Source organism: Phoenix dactylifera, chromosome 15 (assembly GCF_051530095.1).
Source record: "Phoenix dactylifera cultivar Ajwa chromosome 15, Ajwa_hap1_PhDact_Kaust_v1.1, whole genome shotgun sequence".
In the NCBI taxonomy this organism is placed as follows: Eukaryota; Viridiplantae; Streptophyta; class Magnoliopsida; order Arecales; family Arecaceae; genus Phoenix; species Phoenix dactylifera.
In genome coordinates, this window is record NC_143204.1 from 3,535,983 (window position 1) to 3,557,196 (window position 21,214).

A 21,214-nucleotide genomic window follows, 5' to 3' on the forward strand; every position below is an offset into this window, starting at 1 on the left:
GCAATTAGACTTTTGCTAGCATTTGCATGCTCTAAGGACTTCAAATTATTTCAAATAGATGTAAAAAGTGCATTTTTAAATGGGTATATTAATGAGGAGGTATATGTAGAACAACCTCCTGGTTTTGAAAATCATCAATACCCTAATCATGTTTATAAATTGAACAAAGCACTTTATGGTTTGAAACAAGCACCTAGAGCATGGTATGAGAGGCTTAGCAAATTCCTATTAGAACATGAGTTTTCTAGGGGAAATGTAGATACAACACTGTTTCTAAAGAAGAAAAACCAAGATATGCTATTAGTACAGATTTATGTTGATGATATCATTTTCGGTGCTACTAACAATCGCCTCTGCGAAGAATTTGCTGATTTGATGCAGAGTGAATTTGAGATGAGCATGATGGGAGAGCTAAACTACTTTCTCGGGCTTCAAATCAAACAGTCTGAAGGAGGCATCTTCATCAATCAAGCCAAATATATCAAGGAGATGCTCAAGAAGTTTGATATGGAGGGAAACAAGTCAATCAGCACCCCCATGAGCTCATCATGCAAATTAGACCAAGATGAATCAGGTAAATCTGTAGATCAGAAACTATATAGAGGTATGATAGGATCTTTATTGTATCTTACTGCAAGTAGACCTGATATCATGTTTAGTGTTTGCGTGTGTGCTAGATATCAGGCTAATCCTAAGAAATCATATCTAATTGCAGTAAAGAGAATCTTTAAATACCTAATAGGAACAAAGAATATAGGGTTATGGTATTCTAAAGAATCTAGCCTAAACTTAATAGGATACACAGATTCAGACTTTGCTGGATGTAAACTTGATAGAAAAAGCACCAGCAGGTCTTGTCAATTTCTAGGTGAAAACTTAATCTCATGATTTAGCAAGAAACAAAACTCGGTTGCATTATCTACTGCTGAAGCTGAATATGTTGCAGCCGGGAGTTGTTGTGCTCAAATCTTATGGATCAAACAACAATTAGAAGATTATGGCATTAAACAAGATAAAATACCCATTAATTGTGATAATACAAGTGCCATTAATCTAACTAAAAATCCAATTCAGCATTCAAGAACCAAACATATTGAGATAAGACATCACTTCATAAGAGATCATGTACTGAATGGTGATGTGATACTACAATTTGTTTGCACTGATGATCAATTAGCTGACATTTTTACAAAACCCCTAAGTGAAGAGAGATTTAGTGTGCTTAGGAGGGGATTAGGAGTGATTGATCCATCCTAGTGGTATTTTCCACTAGTTCATTGATTTTGATGATTAGATTGTGGTTAATATAGAGTATCTTTACAATGATCATCAAATCAGATCATAAGTTAGTGATTTTCCCTCATTCGGCACGAACATAGCATGATTTTTAGGTGCGTGCCAAAGTTCGAGACGACTCGAGTAAGTTTCAGAGTCGGCTCGTAAGGGGGAGTCGACTCGCGCTTAGTCGGGAGTCGACTCGCGCATAAGGAGAGTCGGGGTCAATAGGCGCATAAGGAGAGTCGACTCGCGCATACTTTGGAGTCGACTCGAGGTCGAGTCGACTCGCGACTCAGAGGAGTCGACTCGAGGTCGAGTCGACTCGCGACTCAGAGGAGTCGACTCGCAGTAGGGATCCGACTTTTTAACCCTAACTTCGTCGTTTCGAAAACATTTCTATTCTCCGCCGCCACTGTTCACAAGCCCTAGAGCCGACTCCTAGGTCGTCCCCGGTCGTCCCCAAGCCTTTTCCATCGATCTTTCACCGTCCATTAGGGCTTTTCCCCATTCTAGGTCACTATGCCTCGTAAAGCCGTTGTCCGGAAGAGGTCCCGACCCGAGGCCGGTCCCGAGAGGCGTTCCAAGGCTCGGCACGATCCCGCGAGGCCACAACCTCCGGCTCGTTCCCCGCCGAGGGCGGTTCCCGCGAGGCCGTGCGCCGGGAAGGCGGTCTCCACCGGGAGATACGTCGATTTTGACTATCTCTCCCGGGAGGGCTTCACCATAGGTGAGAGATTGCGTGTCCAGGGCTTAGAGTATTTCCTCACTTTAGATCTCCCCACATACCCAGGCCTTATTAGAGAGTTTTACGGTACCGTCCATAGGGGAGATGGGGGTATCGAGGGCACGGTAGCCGGTGTCCCATTGTTTATTTCGGAGGATATCATTGCCCACATCCTCCATCTACCACAAGTCGGGGTGGCTCCCACACACCCCGAGGATAGGACTGAGGCCCTTACGGCCATACTAGGTTATCCTCCTCAGTCCCCCTTAGACGAGGTTTCCGCTAGCTCACTTCCAGTTGAGGTGCGGATCCTCCTGAGCATTCTGTCTAGGTCCTTGTTCCCTAAGACAGGGAGATTTGATTTTGTAAATGAGAGAGACCTAGCTCTCATGTTCTACATTCTCCAGGATACCCCAATCAACTTTTCCAAGATGATGTATAGGTATCTGTGTGAGCCCCTAGATAGACCTAGGCTCACTCTCCCATACGGCATGTTATTCACTCTTTTGTTTAGGGAGTACGAGATTCCCATTCCTGAGGGGGAACCCTCTAAGGCATTGCGATGGACAGATCGCATGCGAGCGGGGACCCTACACAGGATGGGGTTTCGGAAAGTAGCGGGGACATGGGTTAGGAAGTCTTCCACCTCCACACATACCACCAGACCTTTCCCCAGTCCAGAGCCAGATTCTGACTACCCTGACATTCCCTTCACCTCTGCTCCTACCACCTCAGCCGGACCCTCCTCCCAGCTCCACCACCCATGGAGGTCCGCATCGCTCCTGAGCAGCTCCGGGAGTTGCGGCAGAAGATTGTTAGAGACCTGCGAGAGGATCTGCTTCGGGAGCTCCGAGGTTCAGTGCCTGCTCCCTCTCCCGCTCCATCTTCAGCGTTGGTCCCTTCCCTGACGGCCGTGACTGACATGACGGCTCATGTGCGGGAAGAGATCTACAACATGAGGACCTTGATCCAGGCCCAGTTCCATAGCATGAGTGAGGTCACGAGCACCACTCGACAGATGCGGGATGACATAGGACGTGACATGCACACCACTACCGAGGGGGCCGAGCGCTTGTCGAATGTGCTCATCAACAAGCTGGACGAACTGCAGAAGTCGGTGCTCGAGCTCGATACGACACAGAGCAGGGCCATCCAGGCCATCATTCGTCAGTTAGAGAACGTCACCAATGCGGTCCAATCACTCGTGGAGCGCATGCCTCGGGGAGCCACATCCTCGAGAGGAGGAGATACATCCTCGAGAGGAGGAGATACATCCTCGAGAGGGGGAGCCACATCCTCGAGGAGACCGTAGCTGCTTTTTGTGTTTTATTTTGACATGTACTGTTTTACTTTACTTATTGTATTCTCAAATGTATTCACATCCACATCAATACAATGAGTAGACATCTTATCTTCATTTCTGTGCAATTTGATTTATGATTGATTGTGTGTTCTGCTTACCTCCTTTTTTTTCATACGATGACAAAAAGGGGGAGAAATATGTATAAAATATGTAAAAGGAATCAATGAAAATCATTAAAAAGAAAAAAAACTTTTAAAAACACACAAACATTTGTTCTTAGTGGATTTGGTACCTCGAGGCTCATTATCTCTCTGTTGGGGCTCCTAATGGAGTAATCTCCAGAATCTATTCAAGGGATATTCGGAGATTAGCTGAATCCAACTCAAGAACAAATTGACAGATTTTCCCTCTAAATACCAAAATTTAAAATTCAAAAACTTCAATATACCAAAAGGAAATTCAGAGAATCAAAACATAGTAGAATGCATATGTTGAGGGGGAGAATCTGAATTTTTAAGAAAGCTAAATCATTAATTATATATAAGCCAAACAATTGATTGAATGATATGAAGGCTTATATAATTCCAAATGAAAGGGGGAGCTTTAACTCCAAAATTTACTGTTTCACACCTTTCAAGCTTGGATAAATTAAATTACCAGACATTTGAATTCATTTATGGATTTTATTTCCTTGTTTATTGAGCAATTCACTTTACATATACTCAATGTTTTGTCATCATCAAAAAGGGGGAGATTGTGGAGTGATTGATTAAAACCCTATTTGATTTTGATGAGCTCAAAGCATTTGAGTATATCTTTTGTCTACTAATGAATTCAATTGAGTGTTTCAGTGAAAATCTTGTCTAAGTGTCTCTAGACTTGGTTCAAGATATTTTGGATAAGTTAAGAAGTCAGTTTGAACCAAAGTCTGAGACTCGAGTCGACTCCAGGATATTACGAGTCGACTCCAAGCGTATCAGGATCACTGGCACGGGCTCGAGTCGACTCCGGATCATTATGAGTCGACTCCGACTGAGAACAGACAGACAGACAGAAGGAATCAACTTAAAACCTGTCAGCGAGTCGACTCCTGAAGTGCGCGAGTCAACTCCGATGTTTACCGAGTCGACTCCGGAGAGGTATGAGTCGACTCCAAGGAGTTACAGGCAGAAAAGTCAGAGAGCGGTTTTCGACCCTGAGATTCGAGTCGACTCCTGTGGAACGCGAGTCGACTCCAAGGATTGGCAGGTCGACTCCAAGGAAAGCGAGAGTCGACTCTCAGCGGTACACAAAGAAAGAGTCAGAGGGCAGTTTTTGGACTCTGAGATTCGAGTCGACTCCTGCATTGCACGAGTCGACTCCGAGACACCGCGACCTCAAAGAAGACAGAAGACCAATTTGCTGTCTCTGAGATTCGAGTCGACTCCCAGACAGCTCGAGTCGACTCCAAGGCAGCGCTTCACTAAAAACACAGAAGACTAAGTTTCGGAAACTGAGAGCCGAGTCGACTCCGGAACAGTTCGAGTCGACTCCAAGACTGGACGAGTCAAAAGACAGTAGATCGGGAGTTCGGGCTCTGAGCGCCGAGTCGACTCCCAGGATTGTCGAGTCGACTCGAGTGGACCAAATTCAAAAATAGATCCACGGACTTCATGGGACGAGCCGACTCCGAAAATGCCAAGTCAGCTCCAGAAGTTGGCGAGTCGACTCCGGGTCAAGTCGAGTCGACTCCCAGTCGAAGAGGCGACTTTAATTCAAATCCGGAACAGTTGCCGAGTCGACTCCAGAAAAGCATGAGTCGACTCCCGCTACAGCCGAGTCGACTCCTGATCGCGCGAGTCGACTCCAACCCACCAACGGACATATTGTCAGGCTGTGCAGAGTGTGCAGAACGGGCAGAAAAAGGTCTCTAACGGCTATTTTCCGTGGGAGATGGCTTAAATAGCCACAGAGGACTGTAGCAAGGCTGCAGAGAACAACTATTCCACTCAAAGAAATCAAGCATTCAATCTCTGCAACCTGTTCTTCAACGGAAAAGAGGGAAGAGCGACATTAACTCCATCCAACTTCCTCTTCCCAGCATTTAAGGAAGCCTCCTCCTGCATTCAAGTCGATCACACATTCAAAAGGAGACCCGAAGTTCGAGAAGCCCTACTCAACTCCAACTCAAACGTGTTTGAGGGCTTCTAACTTCTCTTCTGTTTATATTGTTGCTTATCTGCTTTTGAGAAGCTTTGTTTTCTGTTTGTCCCTTTTATTTACAACTTGTCTTTGCTTGATTCAATCGGGGGATTGAATCAAGAGTCTTGAGGTTGGTTGGTGAGCCGAGTGTAAAACCAACGTGTGTAAGGGTTCGATTGTGATCCCGAAAAAACAATCGGGGTGGTTCTAGTCGGTGAGCCTGGAAAAACCGACCGAGTTCGTTATGAGCTCGTAAAACAACAAGTTTGGTTGTGAGCTTGTAAAACAACCGGCTGTAATCCAAGGGGTTATAGTGAATTCCCAAGTGAGACTTGGGGAGTGGACGTAGGAGCAAGGGTTAGCTCCGAACCACTATAAAATCCTTGTGTTTGTGATTGTTTGTCTCTTTTCTTTACTCTCATTTCATTCACAGCACATAGCAATTAATTAATCATCTGGGTAAAGCATTAATTAGTCATCCACAACGTTTTAAATAGCTAAATTCTTTTAAAGCCCAATTCACCCCCCCCTCTTGGGTTGTCTATCTGGGCAACAGTCTCAATACTAGTTAGCTCCAAGGCATGCAGAATCATTAAACAAAACAAGCTTTCCTCCGCATTCACCTTCTCATCCTTCTAGTTCAGCAACGGTCACTTCAAACAAGAATAGCCTTGAAATTGTGCCGCAGCCAGCATATTCTCATGCACAATTTCAAATTTCTTGTAAATTGAGCCTATCACGTGACATTTTTGACTTTTTCCGTCAATATTTTAAAATGGATGCAATGCAAAGACAATGTTGCAACATCCATGGATCCAAAACTTAAGATGTACTTTGCCATCCTCTCTGCAACAAATTGGTGGATCAATTAGGAACATTGATGAAGATGTGGCTAATGACAAATCAAGCGCCAATAACCAAACTGGCAGTGAAAGTCTATCGGTAGAGAGAACAAAGAAGAACCTAAAAAAGAGATCTTGACTAGTGATTCTACTAAAAGGAACGGGATAGATGAAGATCCCAGTTTAAAGTGTAACTTTGCTTGGAATACCTGTTCAGACAATCCAGAAAATATAGTTGATGATGTGCTTTCAAGCCAATAGTCTTTGATGTCTCCAAATTCGTCCTATGCTTTGAACGAGCCTAACTTGAAGATGCTGCACAATATGGCTCATGCTATAAAGACTACAATCTATCAGCTCATCAAGCAAGCCTACCCATCATGGATGCTATCCATGATTGCCTCTACCATGTTCGTCACCACCAATAAGCATGTTGACTTGGGGCAGCTTGCAAGGCCTTAAGTTGTGCTTCCCGTATCTCTCCACTCCATTCGATCTTGGCATTGGTTTTATCAATCCTTCAACTACACTGGACTCGGGCTTCGTTTTCTCATCAAACTTTGAGGACTACAACAACTTTCTATGCCCATACAGTGCAATCTTCCACCCGAACACCATGCAACGAAATATTTGACTCTCCAACAAATCTCCATCTTCCATCAATTACTATATCAGCTTTTTGGGCATTTCAGCAAGTGTAGCACAAAGTCAAGAATGTAGCATACAAGATGGATCAATCTATATTGACTGACTGCCTTTATTATGTTGTCGCTAGCAAATACTATTGGCCCTATGGAAAATGTGGTCAGAAAAACATAATAGAGTCCAACCACAATGACCAAATTTATTATCTACATACTTTTGCTCCATTCAACCCCCTAGAGGGATCAAGGTTCCCGTGCAACCAAGTAGGTTCAACATAATACTAGAAAGAACACAGCATCTGGAGCTCAAGAAAACCAAGAAGATCTAGAATCGACGGCAACTCTTCTCCAACCAAGGGACTATGATGCCGCAACATCTATGATTGACCAAGTGGGCATAGGTTGAACTAGACACAAGACTGGACTACACAGGTCATGGGACCATGCAGGACATACATGCCACCTCTTTGGTGGATTCCTAAGATTTGCAAGTAGATGTGTAAAAGTTGTATCCTTAGAGTGGCCAGCCAAGATGGTGTTTTCAACCTTGGAAGAGAGTGATCCATCTCGGCTCCTCTTCTAACTACAGTCCTCCCGTTCTAACACCATGTGTTAGACATGCGGTAGTAGGATTTCTATCTCGCCACAATTGGTTGCGCCGACATACCCTTCCTCCTTCGAGTTTTCAACCTAAGTTCAACACCTCCCAACGTCATTTCCAAAGATCAACAAATAGACTTCAAAAGAAGCAAGGTTACCATATTATATTCTCTCTTTATTAATCAAGAATGTTTACACTATGAGTAAGATAAGATTTGCACTATGAACTCAGAGTCGCATGTGTATCAACACCAAAGAAATAGTGCTCTTACCAAAGAATATGTTCAACTGAGATGGTCAAACACATAAACAAAAGGAAAGAGTGTTCTAACACTGACAGGTTAAACTATTTATATTTCCAATATCCTTAAAATAACAACAAATTTTGAAAAGTCCATCTTATAAGTTCCTTAGGCTTTTGCTCTGATGATTTGTGGATATCTAAGATTCAGTATCTATTTTTCAAGGCAAAGACCGCAATAAATATATATGTATTTGTTGTTGAATTCTTTTGATGGGACTTTTGTACTTTTCATTTCAGTAACAACTCTAAAAGACATTGAAAAAAAAAGTTGCAGAACATAGATGTGTGGTGATGATTAATATTAGCTAGGACTGCAATTGGGGCAAGTACGCACTAGGGAAAGCATGATGAGAGTTGACTCTGTTTCCTTTGAAGTCATGCTTTCAAACCCAAATCCAAACCATCGGCTTAAGGCTAGCCATATCGGGGTCAAGACCATCCCATTTGTAGGCCTAAATTATTAATCTAGAGCATAAGTAGAAGCCTTATTGGATTTTAACATTCTTTAGAAAATAGCCGATGACCATATCAATGTCTCAACTATTTTAGGTCTGCTTTTTTAGATTTTTTTCAGCACATCTTTATTTTCCAAAGTACGAGTTAGGGTAACCACAAGCACTCTCATATCCTGCTTTTTCATTAAATCTTTCCCTCATTTATTACTGCATGTCAAGAATTAATCTCAAGGACAAAAGTTTTAAGTTTTGCCTAAATGGAGCGGTTTCAACTGCAATAAAGCAAGCTACCACTTAGTTATGGATTTTGTTTAGTTTTGGCTGAAATCATTAACTACATAACCTATAAAGGGTGAATTTCCAATAGTTTTCTTTCTTTTTTCTCTTGAGTTAAAGGGGATAGATATTAAACATAACCTGATGAGCCAAAGCCTCCAAGAAGGCTGTAATTGTAGAACTTTATAGGAAACTAATGTGAATGACTAAATACAAGATGTTTTGCAAGAGTTGCATCTCTTTTATATACATTATATATTCAATAATTACAGACATTTAATTAGGAACCATTTGATATTGCTTTTGTTTTCTATTTTTGTTTTCAAAAACCCGAGAGGAAAATTTAAGTAGATTGAATAATTTATATAATGAAGCCCTTTAGTTGTTTTAATTGTTTGTAAAATCTTTAGAGTTTTTGATAGCAAAGTTTTTCAAAAAGAGTGAAAATAAAAGCAAGGAAGAGTATTTCACTAACTTTTAAAGAAACAAAACCATGAAAACAACTGCAATACCAAGCACGCCCTGAGATAGTCCATTAACATCAAAAGTATAAGAAAGAAATGCCCAAATTCAATATATTATTGAGTTGTTGTAAATAATGGCGAAAAAGTTTAGATGCACTTAGCACTTCAAAGAACTCAAAAATTGATAAATATTATGAATTTTCAAATAGCCTAAGTTCATATTCACAGTACAAAGTACTGATATATTTAACAAGGTTCACTTACATGCAAATATTAAATTCTGCATAACATGTAATGGTAATCTTGGCTTCTTTTGTTCTTCTTAAGTCTTTTCTTTTGAATACTATAAAAAAGCTATGTAATAGTTATCTTGACCGAAACTCAAAAATCTTGAAGTGAAACTTCTGAAACCAATAAAACTACTAAAATAGAAACCCCACAGACCCGACCAAAATTGAAACCGAGTTTCCAATCTTTCTATGAGACCTTAGCAAAAACTCTGTAATTTTCATCACGTGTCCCAACATTTATGTGACTCTCAATAACACAAACTTTTTGGTGCAATCTAAGGATTATAATGCACTATCTTTTATAGTTTTACCTAGTATACACATACTTCAAATTGCATGTCATGCCCATATGTCATACTTATGGGATGCCAGCACTAGTTAGATATGACTTAAATACATAAGGATACATCCTATTATTGAATTATAAAAAACTTTGATGCTTCTCAAATAAGTCCAAGGTACTTCCCAAGGATGAGAGGGAGGACTTTCCTTTTGTTGTTAAAGTTGAACTCTTAATGATGGACAAGATGGATGTTTAATTATAGAGTTTGCAACATTGATACCAATATATGGTAGCATTTTAGAAATTAGATCGGACCAATTGGTGGGATCATCAATTGGTCAAGTCTATAATTTGGATAGACTTCTAAAATTGTTCACTAAAAAAAGTATATAATATAAACAACCTCTTCGCATGCAGAGGTAAGGCTGCATACATTTGACACTCCCAGACCTCATAGTAGCGGGAGCCTCATGCACTATGCTACCTTTTCAAATGTAAAAACCATCTATACTATCAATTGAACTAATATCCCATGTGAACCACCCTAGGTTTTCATGATACAACTAGTTTTCCACATTACAAAAAGCCTCTATCGTTCACCACGTTGTGGCAGCACCTAGGGTTTTTCCAAAACAGCTAAGGGTTTGTAAACTCACGCCACACCTCTCTGGCCTTTGGCCCTTCGCACACCTTTTTCTTCCCAAACATCCTTTCTTCCTTTAGTGAGGGTCATAAAACCATGCTGCAGCTCTCCCTTAATTCCTTTGACCTCCAACTCCAACAATGTGGATTGTTGTCCTTTGGTTATCTCTCTCTTGGAAAAATGGATTGATGTGACGTGACAAGCGATGAAATTCAAAAGTACATTCTAATCTAACATACTCTAGTTGGGTTTTTCTTATTTCCTTTTCTATTTAACATTTTGATAAGACCCTCTAGCTAGGATTCAATAAAAGGATAAATATTCCTTAGATACAGCCTAACCCATGCACTTCTACCATCCTTTTTCTTTTTTTCTTCAGAAAACGTTCATCGAAATTGAGAACTGGAGATTCAAAGAGTTACAATTATATAATCTTTCCATTTATTGTTTATTTCATTTCATGGTTCTCCAATTTCCTAATGCGATGGTAAAGTGACCAGCACATAATATCATTAGTAGACAAACTTGAGAGAAAAATCCCAATTAACTTTTGATCCGATCAAGCCATTAGGCCTTGATTATAGAGTTGTAAAAAGCACAATGGACGATGTTAATATTTAAAAAATATTTTAAAAAAATTATATATATCTACAGACTTAGTTTGCTTATATTGATTAGTTAATAATTGATAATTGAAAATGTGTATATGTGCGTGTACATATTATCATGATGATGTCATTGTTCATTTCCAGCTGACTTGAGCAGTCACTAAACTATTTCCATCAATAGTCCAAGTTTTGAAGCATTGGTGTGGAGTATTATCTGTTGTTTATAGATTTGAATAATGATTTAGTGATGGAGCCTATCAATGTTATGTTACAATATTTAATCAGACTATGCTATTGTGATAATCCACTATGCTTAAGGCTGTTATTCTACATATATGTAAGAAACTGGCTATTTTATCCTTCTTCACTTGAAAATGCTAATTTTATGTGACAAAACCTCCTTCAATTCCCAACATTTTGAACCATAAAACACTGCTGACTATATCATCGTCATGTATAATCTTCCCCTGCATCTATCGTTGCGCCATGATTTTGCAAAGCTCTATCCATCCTATCTTGTTTTAGCAGATACGCCTTTACCTATCTCCTGATCAACTGTGTTATAGTTTTGAAAGCACAAAGACAATTCTTCGACTGCACTTCATTCCCAAATTTCACCACGGAAATTATTTTCATTTGTAATCTATCCATGCAACCCATATTGGTATGGCTTGTTATTAACTGAATTTTAGAATGCTTAAAAATATTCATAAGCAGTTATATAGAATTCACAATCTTTTCCTATTATACAGAAAGGTGGGCCTAAGCTAAAAGTTTTGCAGTCAATAGATCAATGACAAGTATGAAGAGAAAAGGGCTTAAGGCGAACCACTGCTGCAGGCACTTTGCAATTCTAAACTCGTGGGTCCACCGCCGACATTCATTACACGTCACTATGGTCAGAGTGTCGGTTCAAGTTAGCATGGAAAAAGCTGAAAAATCATACTTCATTAGAATCAAGGGGGAAAACATCAGAGTAAAAAATTAACAAGAGCAAGGAAGAAGCAAAATAAAAGGGAAGACTTTAATAAGACATCCACGGGACTCCTCCTTTCACAGATATGGGTTCCTTAAACTCATCCTACTGTAACCGTTCATGAATTCTATCCAAATCACATTGCAAACTGATAACAATTACTCTTATTTCACAATAACTTGATAGGAAACGACACCCTGAGATTGTTTTACCCTCACTGAGTCATCTTGTGCTCAAAAACCTAATATTTTCCCTCCATTAGTTCACAATTTATCCAAAAACCTTGTATAGAGAGAACTAGACCAATCTTATAGGACTGCAGTGATTCCAATTCTCGTTACCAAAAGGATTTCAGAGATTATCGTTGTACAACTTTACGAAGAGAAGGTTGAATCGATCAAAGGGTGAGAAGGAGAGAAGGACTGGAGTGAGTACCTGTGGACGTCGGCGAGCTTGTCCTGACAGAGGTCGGCGAAGGTGTTGAGGAAGCGTGCGTTATTGCTGATGAAGATATTGACCTAGAAAGAATTGTTAAAGGAGGAAGAGAAGAAGTTGAGAATAGAAAGAGATGGCTAGGATCAGGTTTTAGGGTTACAGACGAGGTAGAGAGTCCTCTGATCGGAGATGGCGAGAGCGGCTTCCTCTTCCTCGTCCACTGGTTGGGGCGGATAAGCCGAGAAGGAGGGAGGAATGGAAGGGCTTCGCCCCGCTGCTCTCCGTGGCATCATCGATCGACCTTTTATTCTGTTCACTTCGACTTCGCGCGCGAGAGAGAAGAGGCCACCGAGAGGAAATAATCACCAGGCTGGTCGCGTATGCATTTGGGGCCACACAAGCGGTCCAGAAATCTTGAGTAAGATGCGTCTTCCGGTTAACGCGTAGCAGGTGGGGGCGGATGTGAATCTAAACATTTTAAAAATCACAAAGAAAGCTAATAGTTCGCTTCAGAGGAAAAATTTAAAATGAATTTCGTAGGATTTCTCTGAGTTATTTTAGAAAAAAAATAAATTAAATATACAAAAAGAAGAATGAAAACTCAACCCCATTCTAAAATTTCAGAAAATTAGAAAAAATAGAAAAAAATATAAAAAATCATCTCAAATATTCATAAAATTTTAAAAAATAAAAGTTAGCTAGATATGTTAACGTTAGCTAAATATGTTAAAAGTGTTTAAATATATTAGAAATCATCACGCATAGAAAATGTTGTCGTTGGGAGCCAACTTATCCTAGACGTCGAACGAGTGACGCATTAGTGCTGGAGGACTCGGTGATCGGCGACTCAAATCCGACTGCACTTAAGGCGAATGGCTGCTACTGGAATTCTAGTCCGCGACCGTGCTCCAACCTGAAACAGCTAAGACGAAGAAGTCCTCTTGCCGATGTGTGTCCAGTGGGAGATCCTCCGATGCTTAAATCAGAATAATGCTTAGAAAACAGAAGGAGATTCTCAGTAGTCTGTCAAGGCGTCCAAGCACTTATCTGAAAGTTCCTCCGGAGAGTTCATTGTATAGGTGAAGGTGAGAGCCTGACGCCGTAGAATTCAGACACATGGATCGACCAGGATTGGTAGGCTTTCGTATGTTCCAAATATTAGGCATAGGTGTTTCGCACTCGAATTATGTCCCGTGCCTAATTGGTCGGCGTGATTTCAGAGATTGTATGGGATCTCGGTTGTGGTGTCACTAACTATAAGCGGCTTAAAATTCAAACTTGACCATGCACTTCTAGGCATACCAAGTGGCTGCCCCGATTGGTGATTTACTGGCTTCATGATGAGCTTTAGTTGGATGGCCCCTCGCATGAATTGTAGTTGGTTTTGATGCATATCACTTGCCCCCTACTTCTATAGTCGAGCCGAGCTTGCTGACTCGAGTTGCAGAAGTAGCTTTCTTGATAGAATCATTTAACAAAAATTGTTGAGGAGGATACGAACTGCATTCTCATCGAAGAATGGATATTCTCCACATTCTACATTTATGAGGGGCATGACCATGTTTGTCTTTTCCAAAAAGTTGTAATCATGAGAGGGATGTTTGCAGGTTAAATGGCCATTTGGAATCGAAGGCAATTCAAGATGTCACTCAGGGGCGAATGTATGGGTGACACGTGGCCAGAGTTGGTGAAGTATCGCATTGGAATGGGTTTCTCGGATCTTTTAAATAGGGAAGACGGTAGCCCTAACCCTTTCACCTTGTTCTTTCCTACTTTAGAGCCTAGTGAGAGGAAGAGAGCAAGTGTGAGATTTAGGTGGCCATTCCTTCTATGCTTTCATTCCATAATTCTTCTTCCTAGTTCTCAGCTAGAGTTTTGCTTTTGTCTCTCGATGGGTTACTCTATGTCTTTTTCTTTCTCTTGTATCCTTCGGTCTTTCTTTTACATGCCCTTCATAGACTCGTTGTTGAGTAATTATTGTTCTCCTATATGATTTTGATAACCCCAAAATATATGAGTATATTTCATATTATACTAATGAATTCAAGTGAGTACTTTAGGGAATATATTGTTAAATGTATTAAAATGCCTTAGAAAATAGTTTAGGAATTTTAAGTTTAGTTTCTACAATGTTTGGAACCATTTTAGTTTTTGCCCTGCACTCGAGTCGACTCTGAGGATTTCTGAGTCAACTCTGGCACAAAGGCTGCTATCTGGCACGCCCTTGAGATGACTCCTAGTTTGGGTGAGTCGACTTCTGACGGATTTGCAGAGAGCAAAATTTCTGAATGCAGAGCACGAGTCGACTCCGACTGAGATCGAGCCGACTCATAGAGCTAAGACAGAGACGTATTTTCTGGGGCATATTTTCCGAGTCAACTCCGACTGAGGGCGAGTCGACTCCTGCAAAAAGACAGAAGACCTGCTGATGGGGGGAAAAGTGAACCACCCCACAAGATGCAATTAAAGTACTTGAATCCAATGTATATGCACAATCCCAATAAGGATGGCCTCGCCAAGTACGGCATCAACAAACACGAACTCGACAGGTATGACTTCGGCAGGCATGACCTCAGCAGGCATGACCTCGGCAGGCATGACCTCGACAGGCACGGCATCAACAAATACGATCTCGGCAGGCACGACCTCAGCGGGCACGACCTCGGCAAGCATGACTTCGGCAGGAACGACCTCGGCACGCATGGTCTTGGCTGAGCAAAGCCTGATTGACCTCAAACCGACCCTGACTCCACCAACAGTCAAGCCAATCCGCCTAAGGAAAGGACCATCAAATCTTCCATACCCGGGATCAAATTCTGCAATCTTTGCCTTAATGGCTGTCAACATTTAAATTCATGCAATCTCAACCAATCGCCAGCTAGCCCGAAATCTCGGACCGTTTAAGGTAACTCATTTAAACCAAGATTCGCGCACACACCCGATTACGTGTAACCGCTACACCCCCTCCTATAAGAAGGGGGGAAGCTCTAGGGGGAAGATCTTCTCCCTTGGCCAAAAACATATCTCTATTATCTCCATTATCTCCAAACCCCTCTCTAACTTAAGCATCGGAGGGTCTTCACTGGATCCCCCAGCCAAAGGCTTCTTGCAGATCCGCCGGAGACAACCGTCAGCCACCGCACCGGTAGCAGAAGAACCTCCTCCTCGGCTCGTGGTCACCCACGGGTCTATTTTCCAGCAACAGTTGGCGCTAGAGGAAGGGCCCGAATCGTGATCATGAGACTAAGGAGAAGAAGAGCTTCTAATGCTTTCCGACATCGTGCACCAAGCCCTGGACGCTTAGTCCAGAGTCCACCACCAAAGCCTCTGACGGATCAAGTTCCGTAAATCCAACCTGTTGCCCAAGGTGACAAGCCAAGAGGGGGGGGTGAATTGGTTTCTTCTAAATTTTGGTGCTTTAAACGTTTTCTTAATTAAGTGCAGTGGATGCTTCCTTAAACTATTTGAATGATTTAAACTAGTGCAAAGATAGAAGATGATGCAAGAATAAACGTAAGCACAAGCACAACACAAACACAACAATATATAGTGGTTCGGTGCTCTCCTTAGCACCTACGTCCACTCCCCAAGCGTCCCCTTGGGAATTCACTATAATCCCGCGGATTACAGTTGGATTGTTTTCCGGGCTCACAATCCAAAAACCTTTGTTGGTTTTACGGGCTCACCAACGAACCTATACACTTGGTTTTCCGGGTTCACCAAAAACCTTTGTTGGTTTTGCGGGCTCACCAACGAACCTATACACTTGGTTTTCCGGGTTCACCAAAAACTTTTGTTGGTTTTGCGGGCTCACCAACGAACCTTTACAAAGTGTTTAACAAATAAAAAGAAAAGATTCAAACTCCTAAATGAGCATATAAAACAATATGAACTGCAAAGAAGAGTTAGAAAGTATTTATCGCTTTGAAGTCGCTTTGCTCTTCTTTGTCAAGGATGCTTCACTCTTCAAGGGAGGATGGAGCTCTTGATGACTCTTTGAATCTGCTCAACCCCTTTCTTTTGACTCTTGAATGAAGCACTTGGATGAAGCTTGCCTTGCTAGGGTTCTCTCTTGAATGCACTTGATGTATTTTCCCAAAAGCTTGCTTCCTCTGATGAATACTCCCTCTTAAATACTTCTCCAACCTCCAAATAGTCCTTTCTGACCGTTGGATTGAAGAAACTAGCCGTTTATAACCGTTGGGAGTCCAAAAAGCATTTCTGCACAACTAGCCGTTATGTTCAGCCCGTGTTTGGGTCGGCTCAACCTGTCCTTGGGTCGACCCAACCTTCACTTGGGTCGACTCAAACATTTCTTGGGTCGACCCTCTCAGAAAACACAGAAACTTGAAATTCAGCCTTCCTTTCCTTGGGTCGACCCAACCTTTCTTTGGGTCGACTCAACCTTGGGTCAGCTCAAACTTTTCTTGGGTCGACTCAACCTTGGGTCAGCTCAAACTTTTCTTGGGTCGACCCAACTTTCAGAAAATTCAGAATCTTGAATTTCAGCCTTTCTTCACTTGGGTCGACTCAACCTTTCTTTGGGTCGACTCAAGGTTTACTTGGGTCGACTCAACTTCTTCTTGGGTCGACCCTCTCAGTAAATCCAGAGAACCATTTTCTGAGTTGTTTGAGGATCTTGATGTTTGGGTCGACTCATGCTTTTCTTGGGTCGACCCAACTCACTGTTCATCTGTGCTATTTTTGCAGAAGTGTGCCAAATGATTTCTTGATGTGCCGGGGTCGACCTAATCATCCTTTGGGTCGACTCAATCCACACTTTGCTGCATCTCAAGGTTAGATTCATTCACATATAAACAATGAAATGTATCTATATCAATTTATACAAATATACTGAGAGTAATGAACTTATAAATGAAGTATCGATTTAACTTATAACATACTCTTGTTAAATGCTTGTTAATCATCAAAATAACACTATCATTCTCAATCTCCCCCTTTTTGATGATTACAAAATAAAGAGTATGAGCCTATTGATACTTATCTTAAAATCAGTTTTTGAAAAGGGCTTAACTTGCTGAATTTCAGCTTTTCATATATAAGAGTGAAGTCTCCCCCTATATCATTTAAATGTTGCCAATTTGACTTTTTGAGTTACTCCCCCTTTCATTTATAATTCATTAAAGATGAAACTCCAAAAATTTGAGATAAAACATGAGTTTCAGATTATGTATCGAGGTGTGAAAGGTGCGTGCCAAATTCTGAAATTATGTGTGCCAAATTCTGAAATTTGATATAAATTTTTGAGTTGATCATTTTCATTGTTGCAAATTGCTCCCCCTTGGATGTGTATGCTTTCCTATATGATTTTCAATTTGTTTTACAAATTATTTCTCTTTCTTTCTTTACTTCTCCTCTTATTACTCTTTCTTTACTTCTCCCCCTTTTTGTTATTCTATTTACTCTAAAGATATCTTTACTTCTCCCTTTACTTCTCCCCCTATTACTCTTTCTTTACTTCTCCCCTTATTTCTCTTTCTTTACTTCTCCTTTCTTTACTTCTTCCCTTTTTGTTACTTTATTTACTCTAATTTATTTACTCTAAAGATATCTTTACTTCTCCCCTAAAGATATCTTTACTTCTCCCCTAATACTCTTTCCTTACTTCTCCCCCTTTTTGTTATCATCAAAAAGATACATGGGAAAAGATGCAAAAAAAATAACAAACTTCAAACTTCATTGATCAAAATAGGAACATTTTAGTACATTCATGCCAAAAACAAAAGCACAATGTTCCTTAATCAAAGTTTAAGATACATGATAAACACAAAATAAATATGAGAACTAGATACATATCCTAGGCTTTAAAGAAAGATCGTGAGACTCTCCCGGATAGCTTGACTACAGCTCTCTTGGGTCCCATTTCTCCAAGATCTTGAAGTATTCTACTATTTGGAGATGATTGGAGAAGATTTGAGAGTGGGGAATAGGGTTTTCGGAAGAGGACAAAGGGTAAACAGTGCCCTAGATATGCTCTCAGGTCCCCTTTTAACAGTGGGGTCCCGACGTTGGGTCGACTCAAGATTTTTCTTGGGTCGACTCAACGTTGGGTCGACCCTGTTCTGGGTTGGGTCGACCCAAGTGCAGAATTTTTCTTTTCTCTTCCTTTTTGCTTCTAAAAATTTTCCTTGCTTCCAATCCTTATAAATTCTTTCTGGGACAATGATACATGAGTAAGAAATCTATAGATAACACGTTTGACTCATGTTTCATGGGTTTTTAGAAATTGGAGGAATGTATCATGAGACTACTTGCTCCCTTTTATATTTCTTCAATAAAAAGGATCACATATGCCTAATTCCCTCCTTAGCGTGCAGAATCTATCTTCACTCAAGGGTTTTGTGAATATGTCGTCTAATTGTTTTTCAGTGCATATATGCTTAATACATATGTTTCTATTTTGCACATGATCCCTAATAAAATGATATCTTATTTCTATGTGTTTGGCTTTAGGAATGAGATATTTAGGATGTAAGCCAGAAGTGATCTCTAAATGTAGATTCCAAAGATAGTTTTGAAATCAAGTGTAGATGGAATCCTTTTCAAGTTATTTCAAGGAGTATCAAGAATAATATTCAAAGAAAGCACGAATGAAAATCCAATACCCCTTTTTTTTAATATATTAAGTATATAGCCACATTAGAGCAATCTAATTAATTTTTAGAGTATAGTATAAGAGCAGATAAAGATCAAAACTTATTTACTCGAAAAACATAAGATCATGTTGAATCCTTAGTTCTTAATGACTTCAAAGTTCTTTCATGATATAAAAGTGTTGGAGCATAGATACCAAAATGTGAATTTATGCAATGTAGGATACATAAAATTCAGGGCTTTGAAAGTTCTTTTAAAGCTCTCTTAAAGACTTTCTTTTACTCCTTTAAAGATCATAGCATCAAAATCAATTAAAATGAATTGGCTCATGATTGAAACGCTAAAGTGCAAGCCAATAAGAGCTCATTAGTAGATTCCAAAGTAAATTTCCAATACTAAGACAAATGGAATCCTTTTCACTTAGTTTTCAAAACAAGTGATTTACCAATTAAGTACAGATAAAAATCCAACTTTCAAAAGATATTCAATGAAGCACAAAGTTTAATACCACTTTACATTTAGTATTCTTTCTCTTATCTTTAGTTGAATTTCAGATTTTAATGATAAACGTGAATAAAACTGAAACTTTATGATATCAAGAATGTAGAGTGATCTAGAATTATTCAAAATTTATAACAACCACTCTTTTTAATCTTTTAAGAACAAGTTATGCTTCCTCTTAAACTTTGAGAAAATGTACTGAAATATTAATTAAAAAATGATTCATTTGAAGCTCAAATTCTTTCAAAAGCATTTACATTTTCTTTCTTTTAAGAATTATTTGAGTGAGCTGAAATATTTCTAGACTTAAGATCATTCACTCTTTTAATAATATATATATACATATATTTTTTGATGGAAGTCTTTAATAATGTAGGAGAGGAAAAACATATAGATGATCATTGAAGTATATATATTTATAGGACTCAATTTCTTAATCAAGGTTTTTCAGCAATGTATATATGAAGCACAATAAATCTTTTCAATATCAAAATAAAATCATATGTTAAAAAAAATATTTGTTTGCAATTAAGATCATCGAAAGACACATCATTCAGACCAATATTAGTACACTTTGAAGATAAGAAATGATATGTTTCAGATGCGTATCGGTGCAAGCAATCAAGGCATCAGAATTATTCTATTTTTCTTAAGCTGTAGTTTTATCGAGAAATTCATATTGAGTTTAAGTTTTTATACAAAATCAGATTCTGAATTTCATAAAGATTCTCAAGGAGGCTTTCAAAGTTGTAATTTGAGATATGTATCTTCACATTGTAGCTCATCTTAAATCATTACGATTGAAAACACATATTTCAAGCATATAAGAGCATATTCAGAATATTTGTATTTATGTTGAGTTTTGGTATGAATTATACACCAAAGTTAGGCAAGTTGAAGGATAAAACAAAATCAATTCATTTTGCCTAAATAGAGATATCCTTCTCTTCTCCTTTTTACAAATTTATTCAACTTTCAGATTTTAAAGATGATTGGAGCATTACAAAATATTGAGAACCCATAATTCAAGACATCATGCCATATGCAAAATATATTATGTGTTAAGTTATGCATTAAAATATTAAGAGCAAGCATGTCAATGATCAAAATCAATTCTTTTCAAATAAACTCCTCCTATTTAAATATAATCTTGCACTGATTTCATTCTTAAAGTGTGTTTTCAAGTGATTAAAAATTTGACTTGATTCTTCTTATATACTTTCATTTTTACCTTCTTATGCTCTATACTCTATTTGCTCCCTATCCGGTGGAGTTGGAAGGGGCACGAGGTACTACCACTAGCCTCCCTCTTGTGCCGTCCCTAATATATCCTACACCGAATAGTTGGGTCAAATAGTGCCGGGTACTACCACTAGCCTCCCCATTGGCACCATCCCTATGATGAGAAATATAGAAATGTTAAAATGTTCACTTCAAACTCTCCCTGTTTAAGTGTAATTTATTACTGATTTTATCCCTTTCACTAGTCTCACAAATGTGCCGAATGTATTATGCTTGTTTTGCTTTTTCTTAAGATTGAAGTATTTGCCTTTACTTAGATTTTACTTCTCTTGAATAATATCCAATTTTTTTTTTTATCTCTCTCTCTCTTTTTGTTATTCTCAAGTAATTTACATGAAAGAGCAGAATAAAGAAATAATCTTATATGCTGCATATAAATGAATATCATGCAAACATCATTTTCATTATGCCCAATGATTCATAGCTTATCACAAGTTATTTTGAATTAGAGATTTGAGGCATAAACTTGTGTATTTCATGGTTATGCATT

The 21,214-nt window shown here is 39.4% G+C and overlaps 1 protein-coding gene across 14 annotated transcripts in view; it reads right to left on the reverse strand.

The window, feature by feature from the left end:
• The window catches only part of LOC103721441 (uncharacterized), a 46,420-nt gene extending 33,662 nt beyond the window's left edge, over positions 1-12,758 (reverse strand). For 5 of the 14 annotated variants that reach the window (XR_015973620.2, XR_015973619.2, XR_015973617.2 and 2 more), the window contains exons 1-2: positions 12,471-12,757; positions 12,307-12,389 (exon numbers count right to left, since the gene is read on the reverse strand). Coding sequence is in view for 5 of the 14 variants with exons in the window: in XM_089927457.1 (XP_089783583.1) it covers positions 12,307-12,389; positions 12,471-12,599 (212 nt within the window). In the remaining 9 variants the exon portion in view is untranslated. Of the gene's footprint in view, positions 1-11,724; positions 11,828-12,306; positions 12,390-12,470 lie in introns of all 14 variants that reach the window. The other 9 variants (XR_015973621.2, XR_015973616.2, XM_089927460.1 and 6 more) reach the window with 6 other exon arrangements.
• Positions 12,759-21,214: the final 8,456 nt, after the last annotated feature.